The sequence below is a fragment of the Glandiceps talaboti genome, chromosome 11, assembly GCF_964340395.1.
Source record: "Glandiceps talaboti chromosome 11, keGlaTala1.1, whole genome shotgun sequence".
NCBI lineage: Eukaryota > Metazoa > Hemichordata > Enteropneusta > Spengelidae > Glandiceps > Glandiceps talaboti.
In genome coordinates this window covers 8,277,028-8,291,743 of record NC_135559.1, presented here as the reverse complement: position 1 = coordinate 8,291,743, position 14,716 = coordinate 8,277,028, and the positions used below count along the sequence as shown (strand labels likewise).

Below are 14,716 nucleotides of genomic sequence, written 5' to 3'. Positions count from 1 at the left end.
CAGGCTTATTTTTCACAACCATGTACCAGGGCTGTGGAAAAATATACCCTGTAATGGGGCTGTGATGCACAAAGCTGTGCTCTTCTTCCTAGAACTAGGATGTGGCCACATCCTAGCACTCGGATGTACAAGGTTCCCAGTGTAACCGGAACCCTACAATTTTTTTTAAGCTTTAAGTATTTTCGTATGAGTAAAAACGCTTATGAACTCAGCTTGTGTCTCTTTCATTGTTGGTTGACATTAGTCATAGATAAAAGGATTATAGATTTAATTCTGATTTTGACTTTGCAACAATGTATACATCTTTCTTTCATTTTGATTTTCCTCCATTTCATGCTTACGTAAATGAAACATAATTATTCTGAAACTAGTTTGTGTTCAAGATTAAAGAAAGTTGGATTATTATTCTGTCAGCTTCAAATATGTAAAAACACAGAAAGTCAAGGTCTGCACTGATGTTTTCTGATCCAATAAATATTACCTCTAAAGGTTGTTTTTTTCGATAATTTGTGAAATGTACTTTCTATCAATACAATGTAGGCAATAAAGTGCAAATAACTTATAATTATTGTCATTAACAATCTTTTGTCCATTCCCTTTCCCAATACATACACTTGTTGCCTGGCTATGATGACATTATTGTCCATTCCCTTTCACTATACATACACTTATTGTCTGGCTATGATGGCATTATTGTCAATTCCCTTTCACTATACATACACTTATTGCCTGGCTATGATGGCATTATTGTCCATTCCCTTTCACTATACATACACTTATTGCCTGACTATGATGGCATTATTGTCCATTCCCTTTCCCAATACATACACTTATTGCCTGGCTATGATGACATTATTGTCCATTCCCTTTCACTATACATACACTTATTGCCTGACTATGATGGCATTATTGTCCATTTCCTTTCCCAATACATACACTTATTAATTGCCTGGCTATGATGACATTATTGTCCATTCCCTTTCCCTATACATACACTGATTGCCTGGCTATGAGGTCACTAGTAAATGTATGTTACCTTGAAGACTGTTATGCAGTAATTATTCGAGAGGGGCAATATTTACTACATAACAACATTAGCCTAGGGTAATACAATGTCTACTACATCACAGTGCCCAAATTGGACCAGGCAATAAGTGTTATATAACACATCACATTCTTGTTCTTTCCATAGTCAGTGCAAATCACCAGTACAACTCCCGTGCTGCATGAATAGTGCCCTACAGAAATAGATTATGAAAAGTTCCCCATGCTATTCAAATAGGGGTCATTATGGTTCACCAGCAGTGTGCCCTCTAATGGTAGGCAAATTATGTTGTTGTTGGTCAGTATAATAAAAACTGGCATTTCTTGTGAGTCACCACATAGTTAGAGATAGGGGGACACCAAATTTTGGTGCATCACTAGTGTGTGTCAATGGTGTGTCAAATTGGTTTAGAGGGCACAGTCTATACCATGTGACATGATGACTCTATCTGTATGTCTGTTTATGTGTGTCTACACATGTTATAGGGTTTCAGTAGGTCAAATATCTGCCGTAAACAAATCACAAGATACTTACCTTTTGTCATGTTTATTTGAACTGAGTTTTACTTAAAGGATATATGTCCAACACTTTCCTACCAGGCAATTTAATATTGAAATATCAACATTATATGTTTTTTAAAAAATGTAACAGCCCCCTTTCCACAAATGTTTCAATATATACAGCTATTGAAACTTTGAAGACCACCCTCTCCTTTTTTTCTTTATATCAATTAGAGAATAAGTTTTCTTGTCTTTTTGCATTTCCTTATTTTTGCCGCAATCTTCCCATCTCTTGCACTAAGTAAAGAAATAAAAAGACTTACTGATAGAAATAAGATGATGCTCTATTCCCAGCTTATCCTTTCCCTGTTTTTGTAATTTCCAGAGAGGTCGTCCTGGTCAGTTGGATGAACCCTCCTCTCATAAAATGTTGGATAGATTTGTGGAGTTGGGAGGTAACTTCATTGATACTGCAGATGTATACAATGAGGGAACGGCTGAACGATATCTAGGAACTTGGCTAGATAAGTATGTTGTGTTATAATATTATCACTTATCTTGCTATGTAATTCAAGAGAGTGTGCACATAGAACTCGAGCAATAATTTTCTGTATCAATTACTTGCGATTTCAGAAAAACATCAAGTTGATCCTGTGCCTTTATAGCATATCTTTTCTGTGGGGCATTGCATCATGGGAGTCTGCAGAAATAATATATTCACATTGCACACTTAATATTCATGAGAGATTGTTTACACTGAAGGGTAGAGATTCTCAGGATTCATAGTTTATGAAAATGTTTCTAATTCCTTGAATAACATTCCCTTTAATATTGTAGCCTGTTTTTTACAATACAAAGAAGCCATCAACTGATTCAGTTGTATGAAGCTTTTGTCATCAAAACTCTTTGTGCCAAATAGACATGCCTTTTGTTGGTACACCTTTTTTATACTGCACTTCTCTAATTCTAAAGACAATTTTGTTAATTTGACCTTCGACCTGAATTTATTAATTTATTTCCTTGTATGTTTTGTTCACAGGAGAAAGAATCGAGACAGTTTAGTGATTGCGTCAAAGTGTTTTTTGCCTGTTCACGGTTTTGATGATCCAAATCGTAGAGGATTAAGTAGAAAACATATTTCATGGAGTGTGGAACAAAGTTTGAAAAGATTACAAACTGATTACATTGATCTGTATCAGGTAAAGTATTTGCCAATTACTTTTTGTAGTAAAGTGTGCCCTCAAGTGGTGAACCTTTGTGATAGTGAGTGCCCTTGGGTTATGATCATTTGGTATTTGGTAATTACTGTCCTGAAATGTTGAACATTTGTGGTAATAAATCTCCCCAAGTTATGAACATTTGTTGTATATAGCACGCATAAGCAGTGAATCTTTGTGGTAGTGAGTGGGGTGGACTTGATTGAATTCCCATTTTGGCATGCATGGTGTATGCTGGTTCAGTTTTTTAATACTTGTTTGCTCTGGGGAAAGTGCATGTACCTCTGGGTATGCCCAAATAACATTGCTGATTTTATAGTCAAATTTAGACTTTAAAACATGTCAGCGAGAAGACGTAAAACAAAATCTGGAAGTACATTTGTATATAAATTTGCCATAGAAAAGCAAGAAATAATGCAAGAAATTTTGAGGTTCACCATGATTTTGTTTTCAATGAAATCTTGGATTTGCCTATAGAGTTACCATACTATGTGGTGGCCATATTAGATTTAGAAATGACTTAACTTTGTTACCTATGTGTCTAAAGATTTGTCTGCTTACCATTGATTTTTTTTCTTGACTTTCACTTAAATTTCCCAAAATTTTAGCAATAAACGATAATTTTCACTCAGGTATGTACTCGTAGGATTGTTATTGTAAAATCAGTGACATTGTGATTTTTTCTAAACCTGCTCTAAGATCTTCTCCACATTATTTTGTGTTCACAGATACATGTATGGGACTCTGCAACCCCAATAGAGGAAACATTACGTACAATGGATGACTTAGTACGAAGTGGTAAAGTACGCTATGTGGGTGCTAGTAATGTTACTGGATGGCAGCTGCAGAAGATTGTCTATGAATGTAAAATAATGGGACTAAATCCATGGGTTAGCTTACAGGTAAAAGTGGGCTGTTGGGGAGGGAGGGAGGGAGGGAGGGAGGGAGGGAGAGAGAGAGAGAGAGAGAGAGAGAGAGAGAGAGAGAGAGAGAGAGAGAGAGAGAGAGAGAGAGAGAGAGAGAGAGAGAGAGTCCCTTTTGACACTGGAATTATTTCAAAAGTTCACAGCTAATGCTGTCAGGAAGTACCTAAGACACATCTATTCAGCAGAGTGTTCAACATGTGTACGTGTACAATGCCACTGAACTAAATATTGTATACTGGTGCCTTAATGACATTGATTGACTGGTTGATTGATTGATTGATTGATTTAACCAAAACATGAACAAAAAGAATCAATGCACTGAGTAAATAATCTCATAAAATCAAATTCGCTAAAATTGATATTTTTTCCCCACTTTGTAGGCCCAGTACAGTTTATTGTGTCGGCATACAGAGTTTGAATTACTTGATGTGTGTAGAAATGAAGGCATAGGTCTTCTACCATGGAGTCCATTGCGAAGGTAAGTGTGACAACTGTATGGTGTGTGTTCCCAGATACAAGGGTACTTCACCTTCTGTGTGTCATCTAAAAGCCCAATTTTCATTTCTTCACCTCATATCCAGGTAAATTATTCATTTGACAATATACGTGTAATGTGTGGATAAGGAAAAAATAGGATTGGTTGTATGTTTTATTATTCCTTTCAAGTTAAAGTTGATAATTGTAGAGTAGGTAAGATCCTTCTCTGTAGTGAGAAAAAGTCCTTGGCCTAGGGAGTCTTTTGCATGAAAAGTTCTTGGCTTTGGGAGTCTTTTGCATGAGGTCTTGGGCATCTTAAAGGGTTAAGGGTTAACACTTTAGGATAAATTTCTCTGTTTCCAAATGATTCTTTATCCTTATGATGAATAACCTTTTTTCTTCTTTTTTGCTTTTTACAAAGAAGACTTAATTAACATGCTTCCAAATGATTCTAAGTTCCTGAGATGAATAAAAATTTATGTTCCATTTACTCTTGCCAAATTGAAGCAAATCCCCAACTGAATTTTGTTTATAATATGTTGTGTCTTTTTAGTGGATGGCTTACTGGTAAAATAAGGCGTGGAATGTCTCAACCTCCGTCAGGTACAAGGATTGCGTATGTAGAGACCGACAGAGCAAAGTTAGAATCAGAGAGTCATGTTAGTTTTTCCAGATTTGCAGAAGATGACAAGGCCTTAAATCTGCTGGATGTGATGGACAGGATTGGAAAAGAAAAAGGTAACTTAGGCCTAATATGAAAAATTGTGTGGTTCCGATTATGCTCAATGTTATAGGTGGGGTAGGTAGATTTTTTATTTTATTTTATTATATATTTTTTTCTGTGCGAGTGTCTGGTTCAGGTTTTCCATTGTTTTCGAAATGGTCTCTATGTTGTGTTATTTCTTCCTTTTAGATGTACAGCCATTACAGATTGATACTTTTTAAGTTGATGCCAGTTTCCGCATCCACTATTTCTCGTCAGACTTCACAATTTTTGCAATTTGATTATTTTTTTCTCGAATATGTAAAAAAAAGTTTAGGGTTGGCAGTGAAAAGCTAGGTGGGGAACTGAAGGGTCTAAAGACTTACCCAGACCTTAATCTTTCTTCCTAGATAAATCAATATCTCAAGTCGCTCTCCGGTGGTTACTACAGCAAGATACAGTTCCATCAGTCATTATTGGAGCAAAGACTTTACAACAACTAGATGAGAATATGGGTGCAGGAAATGGATGGGAACTGAATGATAAAGAGGTATTGTAACAGTTATAAATGTATGGCTTTGGTGTCACTATGAATTTATGTATACAAATGTCTTGGTTATTGTACTTCAGTGGATAGGAACAATTATTGTATTGAATACTTCAAACAACAAAGTAAGTCACTATTCAAGTAAACAAAATAGCATTTTTGTAAATGTACAAAATCTGTTGCACCAGATATGAATGTTATCAGCTACATCAGTTATCATACAATTTCAGCCTTGAAATAATCTCCAATTTTAATTTTTCACAACCATAAACCTGAGAGGGTATATTGACCATTAGACAAAGGTCACTGTTTTGAGACACTGTTTTTATTTTCTGTTTTATGTTTTATTCAGATGAAGGAACTAGATGATGCCAGTGAAGTGGAGGAACCGTATCCATACAATATGGTAAATCTTCGCAATAAAAAGAGAGTTAGACATAACTTTTGTAAATAGAAACATGAAACCTGTATTTAATTCTCAATTTCAAGTGAGATAAATAATTACACTCAGGGTCAAAGGACGGATATTCTGCCAGTCCTAATATATGTAGATATTTAATACACATATTGTATACTCACTAACATACACTAGGTAACAATTTATTGGTATGTTTAGTAACAAACTGAAAGAGTCGTCATTGTTTGCAATCAGTGACTGTATATTACTATTAAATTGACTAAAATATTGATGAAATGGTCAATAAAGGGATTAAGTAATCTAAATCATAACTTTGTAAAGTGTCTGCCTTTGTGTGTGTGGGAGGTTGGGGGTGGGGGTGGGGTTGGGTGGAGGGTTAAGTATTCTAAATTATAATGGCTTTGTAAAGTGTCTTTCTATGTGTTTGTGTTTGTATATGTATGTATGTATGTATGTATGTATGTATATGTGTATGTATGTATGTATGTATGTAGGTGTATGCATGCGTGTATGTATGTAGGTGCACGTATGCTTGTATGTATGTATGTATGTATGTATGTATGTATGTAGGCTGGAAACATTAGCTGATCTGAAAGCTTTACTTGGACTTTTAACATTCTAATTTACTGTGGTGTTACTAAAATTCCGGTGTGCAGTGTTTCAATATTTCATGAACTCATTGTTGGGTGGGGTTATATTGTGCATCTGTATCAACAGTTCCCTGCATCATTCCATTGTTAACCATCTCAACTTCATCTGGGATGTCCACTTGAAGTTCTTTATCTTTGTAAATTTTAGTTTTTGACTTTGCCCATTCCTGTTCATCCACTTTTATGGTCAAAATAAGAACAGTTCCACCAATCACATACAGTGTTGCACATATAGCGAAGACTATCAACCACTCTGCATGAGTATTCTGTTGATGTATGGAGATAAAACTGTGTCATTTACAGGACAGGGTTATGATTACCATTTTAGTAAGTCCATTTTGAAAATTTAAAAATACAATTCAAGAAAATATCAACAAAGCCGCGTGTTAATTGTGAGTCTTCAATATTTTTGTTTATTTTTAGACATAATACATTTACAAGTCACACAGAATATACACAGAATGTACACCCCCACCCCCCCCCCCCCCCCGTCAATTTTTTTTCAAAACCATGCTGAACCCTCTTGTATCTAAAAGGAAATCCCTTTGAATTGGAGCAGTGATACAAGCTATGTATTGTTGAGAACTCACACATAGTTATGTGGTGGTGCACGGAGATTATAGAGACAGTGGTGTTTTCTGACTCCACCCTTACCCCAGTAGAACTAAGAAAAGCGCTTGCAATCTTCTAAATTAAGGCTATCCAAATCAGCTCTACTCACACGTAGCCTTATAGCCCATAGAAACTGAACACCTTACTGTTACGGGCCGTTTCAGGTTACCATTCACTGATAGAGCCACACAGAATGCAAAGTCATTGTGCCGCAATGCATCCTTGGGTAAAACTACCCAAAAAAACATTGCATAGTATATAGAACGCGCATGTGTACTAGTCATTGAGCCGCTACAAACAAACTAGTGAGAAAGTGTGATTTTGCTATCTTAGTGTAGAATATGTAGTTTTATTGTTTTCTGTGTGATTGTATCAAACAGAGTTGGTGGATGGTAATTTGCGATGGGCTGTATAATTACCAAAACAAATAAACATTAAAAGTAATGAGCTCACCGCTTTGTTTGTAAGTGATCCTACTACATATGGGGCAGCAAAACCGGTTGTAGAGGCAAGCATGTTCGTGAAGCCATAAATAATTCCACCAAATCGTGGAGCTATTTCAACATGATTGACTTTGAATCCTGGATAAGTAGCACCGCCAAAGAATGTTGCTATACAGATGAGTGTTACGGCCAATACCTCTTTGCCACATCCTACAAAACCAGTGCCGAGTAAGAAGGCAGCTGGTAGATACATACCTAATGAAAGTAATAATAAGAATGGAAGAATAGAATTCTTTGAAATTGTCAGATTTGAACATTTTGGACTCACAACTTCTAGTTCTTGGGCTTCAAAATTGTGTTGGTGGAGAGTTTGAGTGCATGTACAAAGAATGACTAAATGAGTGGCATCTTATTTCACCAGATGTAAAGAATGCCTGTAAAGGCAACACCATAGATTTTTGTTCCTAAATACATTGTTGGAATGTAAAATTCTGATTTTGTTCCTTAGAATGTAAAATTCCAAGTGATAGCTATCATACATGGTGAACCCTTAACTGGAAAATTAATGATACGAAACAGTGAACTTTGACCTTGTCTATTGAAGATATTGCCTAGTTATCAAAAAATCATTAATTATGTAAATTATGCAATTACGCAAAGCTTTAAAGTACATGTGCACTTTGTTATGTTTGATTTATGATGTACCAAAATATATAAAATTTGAAGCTTGCATTCTAAGATATGGTCTAGTTATCAATAGTCATTAATTATGCAAATAATTTATGACAATCAAAAACTATAAGAAAGATGCATTTATTAATTTATGTAAATTATTCATCAAAAGTAAAAGCAGTCAGCAATCTCCACATAACATGTGCGCTTTATTATGGTTGATATATGTACCAAATTATAATTTATATGAAATTTGAAGCTTGCAGTCTAAAGATATGGCCAATTACCGAAAATCATTAACATCACAAATTAATCATTACAACTAAAAAACTATGCCAACAGGCTTAACAATATATGTGTGAAAGTAAAAGCTATGTCAACAAACTTGATAGGACATGTGCACATTGTTATGGTTGATATATGTACCAAATTTTATGAAATTTCAGCTTCCATTCTTAAGGTATATTAGTAGCCTAATTACCAAACATCATTAATTATGCAAATTACTAATTAAAACTAAATATTATGCCAACAGGCTTTATAGGGTATGTGTGCTTATAATGGTTGATGTATGTACCAAATTTGCGGAATTTGAAGAATGCCTTCTGTATATGTTGCTTAATTACTGAAAATAACTAATTATGCAAATTACTCATTAAAAACTGAAGCAAACTGGCTTAATAAGGCATGTGTGCTTTGTTATGGTAGATGTATGTACCAAAAGTTGTGGCATGCATTATTTAGATATAGCTTAATTATTGAAAATAATTAATTATAACCTACATCAACATACTTTATAGGGCATATGCACTTTATTATGGTTAACTTATTTACCAAATTATATTGAATATGAAGAATGTATTTGTAAGATATAGCCTAATTACTAAAACAAAAACAGACGAGCTCCAACAATGACATATTCCATAGGCCACTGGTTGATGATATATGGGTAGCAGACAACCAGTAATGTACGAAGAGCGCCAACAATGGTGTAACTTGTATGTATAACTAAGTATGGTATTGGATAAATTCCAAAAGTAAAATGTACAAAATGAACATATCTAGAGCTTCATAATAGAAAGGAGTCCAATAAAAGGTAGAATTCATTATATAAAGGACAAATGATAAGATTTTCACTAGGTTCTAATTTGCATAAAGTGTTTCAGTATGGTTAGATTCATAACTTGCTTCAGTTCAAGATGTTAATTTTAATTACTGAGGTGCTGAAAGATCACCTATTTCAGTTTTCACTTTATCCCAGCACAACTATGTACATGTTTGCATTTGTGATGTATGGGAGACAAACTATCAATAATTGTTCAAATAATGACTAATTAATGTTCATTAGATGTTTACCAAAATCTAATCAGTTCTTGTGATTGGCATATGGAAGACATATTACAAATTTCATTAGAATCGATGCAGAAGTTTTGAGAAATCGTGTCCACAGACAGACAGACAGACACATACACACACAGATCGACAAAAGCATAACATAATCTCCCCTTTACGGGAGGCAAATATGACAAAAAGCCAAAAATGGATTTTCAAATAAACGAAAACATTTTGATATGTGGCTGTTGCTGTAACTCTTAGACAATACAAGGAGGTAGTCATCAATAACATTCGTCTACGTAAAACATCGGCCAAAAAACCACAACCTAGGACAGATATCCACTGCACCAATTGGGGTAAGGCAGATATGAAACCATTCTAGAGTGAACAAAAAAGGACGAAAATGAATATTGTATGTTAAAGTAGAAATTAAAAGTAACAACGGAAAATGTCTAAATGTACACAGTCAAAGACTTGATTGTCCCTAGTTGCCAGTTTACAGTCGAGACGTCTCGGCAATGTTACCAATTCAATGGAAGAAACCACCTCCATGATTGAAAATAGCCTAACTTTCCGTAGGAACTCTACAAATTTCTGACTCGATATGTCCCGCAGGAGACAAAACCTTAACATCGAGCATCCATCTGTACACAGTTCTTACTATTACAAACACAGAGTCAATAGCATCCTCTGGTCTAGCTAAGTAATCAATGTCACCCTGTAAAACACTCCGAGTGGTGGCTGGGGTACAATGTCCGTGAGAAACATAAGAGTACATAACTGCGACTCGTAGAAATACGTGTATAGCAAAGTACAATAAAAAGTCGTGAACGACGTTTTTGTCATTTTAAACTTGGAAATGTTCTTATTACTCAATGTATGGCTTTGCTGTAGTGTTGTTCTAACTGATTCATTTTTGTGTCAGCTGAGCATGCAATTCATGAAACATTCAATATAACTAGGTACTTATATTGTTACAAGTGTTTTATTGGTCACAAGACTTTAAACAAACGTGAATCAAATGAAAACAAGACACTCGTGTTGAGGTCAATTGATTAATGAGACAACACGATATGTGGTTCTATCAGCTGCTATATTGATATGGGTGTTATTAAGCTGTTATTTTCTGAATCTAATTAACTGGATTTTATAAACATATTGCTAAATAGGGAAGAAAGTGCTTGTTTGTTTGTTTGTTTGTTTGTTTGTTTGTTTGTTTGTTTCAAGAGGATTGTTTATTAACCATATTTGTATAATGGAATGAAGAGATTCTGATTTTGGATTTGGATAAAATGTGGAATTTAGATATACACGGATGACTAGTTCTATTTTGGTCAGACTTGATCAGACTTGGAAGGAGACTACATAACACGTTCCTTGGTGGCAAAGAGGCGATCAGGGGCAAATTCACATACAAAAGAACGTTGGTATTTTGACCGTGAGTAACTTGAAGAACTAAATTGAAACTCTCATGAACTATTCTGTGTATATTTACTTCCATCAAAAGTAAATATCGAGTTGTAATGAGTTTTTCCCCAGGTCCTTACGAAGATTCCGGTACGGAGAAGTATGTAATGTAAGGAGTTTACTATTTGAACGGACAAACTATAGGCGACCCCAGACCCAACACTAACAGTATTTTCACCACATTATTTTTAGTCAATATCTAAACAAACTTCAAGCACCCCGTCCCACCTCATTTCCAATGGTATTTGAAAGTAGTCATGGTGTACTATTAAAATGAATCATCTTCAGGAGTTGAAAGATAACTTATGGATATATATTTGACTATCTTTCGTGTAAATTTATAAAAATGTTCAAACATGATCATAACTGTATAATGTAGTTGTCATATACAGTTGTATAATGTCCGGCTCTAACTTACAACACGAATGTCAAATCCAAGAACTTGGTCCAAATAAGTAGGGAATGACGTTAGCAGAGTATAAAATCCCCAATTGGTACAGAAATGACCAATCCCCAGTCCCCATACTTGTAACGAAGTAAATATATTTCTCCATGGAACTTTGGGATCCTGCAAAGATATAATCAAAAGGTAAACATACTCGAAAATCTACCCTCTAAACGGGGTCATAATAAAATACTGTACGTTGTCATCGATGGTATAAATCATGTGTCTACCATGACTACATACACAACAAACAAGCAAAAATACAAAACAAACAATTCTCTCTCTCTCTCTCTCTCTCTCTCTCTCTCTCTCTCTCTCTCTCTCTCTCTCTCTCTCTCTCTCTCTCTCTCTCTCTCTCTCTCTCTCTCTCTCTCTCTCTCTCTCTCTCATCATTGATGTAATCACCTTATCTTCAGAACTTGGGCCAATCTCCTGAATGATATATTTCCTCTCACTCTCACTTATTCTTGGATGTTTCTCCGGCGAATCATATCCCAAGAATATCCATCCTATCACCCACGTCAAACCAATGCAGCTTTGGAATGTAGAGAAGTAGTACGTGTGACGAAGATAAAAAAATCGTTCACGACACTAACCCTTATATGCATCCGAATTACATTTCAATGACAAATTTCTGATATGAAGACATGCTTAACAGGACATTTGCAATTTACATCAAGATCACCAAACTTAGCAGGGCTGGAAACAGCCCTCGCAAAAAAAAAAAACCCACACGCCCAATTGTTCGAAAGTGTCTTTTTTTTCTGTTTATTACAGCGTGCATACCGTTGTCGCCATGATCAAATTTGGTAAACTGCAAACAGATTTCTCGGCATTTTTCTTAATGTTTCAAATTAATTCCATAAGTGTGCTTATATATGTCTACTTTAAAATACATGTTCCTACGAAAAGATTGGTTTAATGTCATACCTGTAACATAGAAGACTGAATCCCATCCCGTATTGGCAGACATAACACCAGATATAGCACTGACAAAAATTGTACCTACATTAAAACCTGTAACGAACATAAGGAGAAACCTCGACATTGTTGAAATGGTGCATATAGGCTTTAAAATCCTTGTGTTTGACTCATGTATGATATGATATGATATGATGTGATGTGATATGATATGATATGATATATGATATGATATGATATGATATATGATATGATATGATATGATATGATATGATATGATATGATATGATATGATATGATATGATATGATATGATATGACATGGTATATGATATGATGTGATGTGGTATGATATGATATGGTATGGTATGATAAGATTTGATATGATGGTATGATATGATATGATATTGTGTTGTAATAAGATAAGATATGGCACGGTATGATATGATATGATATGATATGATATGATATAACCTATTAGATCATTAACCTCAAACTCACCTGACGGTCCAATCGATATCAGGGCTGTTCTCTCCATTGGTGGAGCCCACTTACCCCACATCTGGTGATGCACCGGAAGTATGACGCTCTGTAACATATAACACGCATGTCGTGGTTTATTTTGCTTTTCCTCCCCAATGCACACATACAACTCTACAACTGACAGCAATCACATCTCGGGGTATAGTTAGCAAATTAGTCTTACTCAAACAATTTATCATCTAGGCAACCAACCAAACAACCGACAGATCACACTTTAGTCTACTGGATATTTCACACAATTACCTGTCTGTCTGTCTGTCTGTCTGTCTGTCTGTCTGTCTGTCTGTCTGAACTATGCAAACCAACAAATCATTTGGTTGACCAATAGCAATTAAACAACAGAAAACGAAATGAAAACTCGAAAAGCGGAAGAAATCAAATGATGCACAGAACATTCGTGTACCGATGTACTAGTTGAAAACCGTAAAAAAATAAATACCTGTGAAAGTCCCATTAACAACCTAACGGAAAAATAGATCCAAAAATCTGCCCGTGCAGCTAGTGGTGAAAATAGCGTTAGTATCGATGCAATGGACATGCTTCCACCGAAGACAATCTTACCACCGACGTACTTCTCAAGCCAACCACCGAATATTTGACAAGATGCATAACCATAATAGTATGCCCCGAGGAGGAGACCCTGATGGTAACTGTCCCAGTAGAACTCCCCAAGCTACACAAATGAAAGAACAAAAATGCCTTAGTACATGCCCATTCTTCATTTGAAATACATGTACTCAATACATATCTCTGTATGATGTCAATTTTGACAGGACTGAGTTGATGATTTGATTCCGTTACTTGTCCCAAATGTATCACTCTATAATTCGCACCCACAGCATACATAGATAGATAGATAGATAGATAGATAGATATATACTATTAGGTAGGTAGGTAGGTAGATAGATAGATAGATAGATAGATAAATACACACACACATAATACATGCATACATACGTACTACGTACATACATACATACATACATACATACATACTGTACATACAAAAAATGTACATACATACATACATACATACATACATACATACATACATTGTTCAGACCTATTAAAATTACCTCGTCCACAAGGTCTATATTACTGTCGTTCTGTCCTTGGCAATCTCCACTATACCTATCAGCGTCTTTCCCTGTAGTGTTCACCATGGCAACGATGGTGACGCTGAGATTATTTCGCATAGAGTGCATACTAAACATTGCGAAAAACATCATGACGGCAAGGACGTGGCGTGCAAGGATCTGAAAACACACCTTGGAAAATAAAGTGATATATTTCTAATAACATGATTCACTTCTTTGGTGGATTAATGCTCTTTACTGTATACATTGTGTGCAGATATAACGTGTATTGCGTTTGTACGCCACCTGCACATGTGCAAAAATACAGTGAAAAGACAGATAACAAAACAGTTACAAATACAGATAACAGAGCAGTGCAAAAATACAGATAACACATGTAAGAAAAATAGTTCATATTGTGTTCACTTTGCAAATTCTCAGTTTCAATGCTTTGGATACATATTTAGTAAGTCCGAGTAAACTAAAAAAGAATTCATATATTTTCTTTCCTTGAATATTAGATGTTTTGAAACGTACACAAATGAATATTTCAGATGTTCCTTGCACTGTGTGTGTGTGTGTGTGTGTGTGTGTGTGTGTGTGTGTGTGTGTGTGTGTGTGTGTGTGTTATAAACTCAGCAAATCTAGTCGAGATACAGTTATGGTCCAAGCTATGTTCCTTATGTTCAAATATAATCTAGAAAGTGTACGCTTGTTTGT

General features: G+C 35.3%; 2 protein-coding genes across 2 annotated transcripts; one reads left to right on the top strand and one right to left on the bottom strand.

Moving 5' to 3' along the window:
* The first annotated feature begins 1,483 nt into the window (after window positions 1-1,483).
* Window positions 1,484-5,869, top strand: LOC144442766 (1-deoxyxylulose-5-phosphate synthase YajO-like). The gene is made up of 8 exons (XM_078132138.1): window positions 1,484-1,495; window positions 1,931-2,073; window positions 2,585-2,744; window positions 3,491-3,664; window positions 4,069-4,166; window positions 4,719-4,903; window positions 5,279-5,418; window positions 5,768-5,869. The coding sequence occupies exons 1-8, from the start codon at window positions 1,484-1,486 to the stop codon at window positions 5,867-5,869; spliced, it is 1,014 nt and encodes a 337-aa protein (XP_077988264.1).
* Window positions 5,870-6,509: 640 nt separating this feature from the next.
* On the bottom strand, window positions 6,510-14,134 carry LOC144442765 (sialin-like). Its single transcript, XM_078132137.1, has 8 exons — window positions 13,997-14,134; window positions 13,360-13,593; window positions 12,879-12,966; window positions 12,388-12,474; window positions 11,863-11,966; window positions 11,427-11,580; window positions 7,549-7,793; window positions 6,510-6,749 (listed from the first exon to the last, which is right to left on the bottom strand). Exons 1-8 carry the CDS (start codon window positions 14,132-14,134, stop codon window positions 6,510-6,512), a joined length of 1,290 nt encoding a protein of 429 aa, XP_077988263.1.
* Window positions 14,135-14,716: the final 582 nt, after the last annotated feature.

Coding starts and splice junctions, on each gene's coding strand:
- LOC144442766 (XM_078132138.1), top strand. Junction 2,074..2,584: donor CTAGGAACTTGGCTAGATAA/GTATGTTGTGTT, acceptor TTTTGTTCACAG/GAGAAAGAATCGAGACAGTT. Junction 4,167..4,718: donor CCATGGAGTCCATTGCGAAG/GTAAGTGTGACA, acceptor GTGTCTTTTTAG/TGGATGGCTTACTGGTAAAA.
- LOC144442765 (XM_078132137.1), bottom strand. CDS start 14,134: ATGTTTAGTATGCACTCTATGCGAAATAATCTCAGCGTCACCATCGTT. Junction 13,594..13,996: donor ATATAGACCTTGTGGACGAG/GTAATTTTAATA, acceptor TCATTTGTGTAG/CTTGGGGAGTTCTACTGGGA. Junction 12,475..12,878: donor GATATCGATTGGACCGTCAG/GTGAGTTTGAGG, acceptor TGTTCGTTACAG/GTTTTAATGTAGGTACAATT.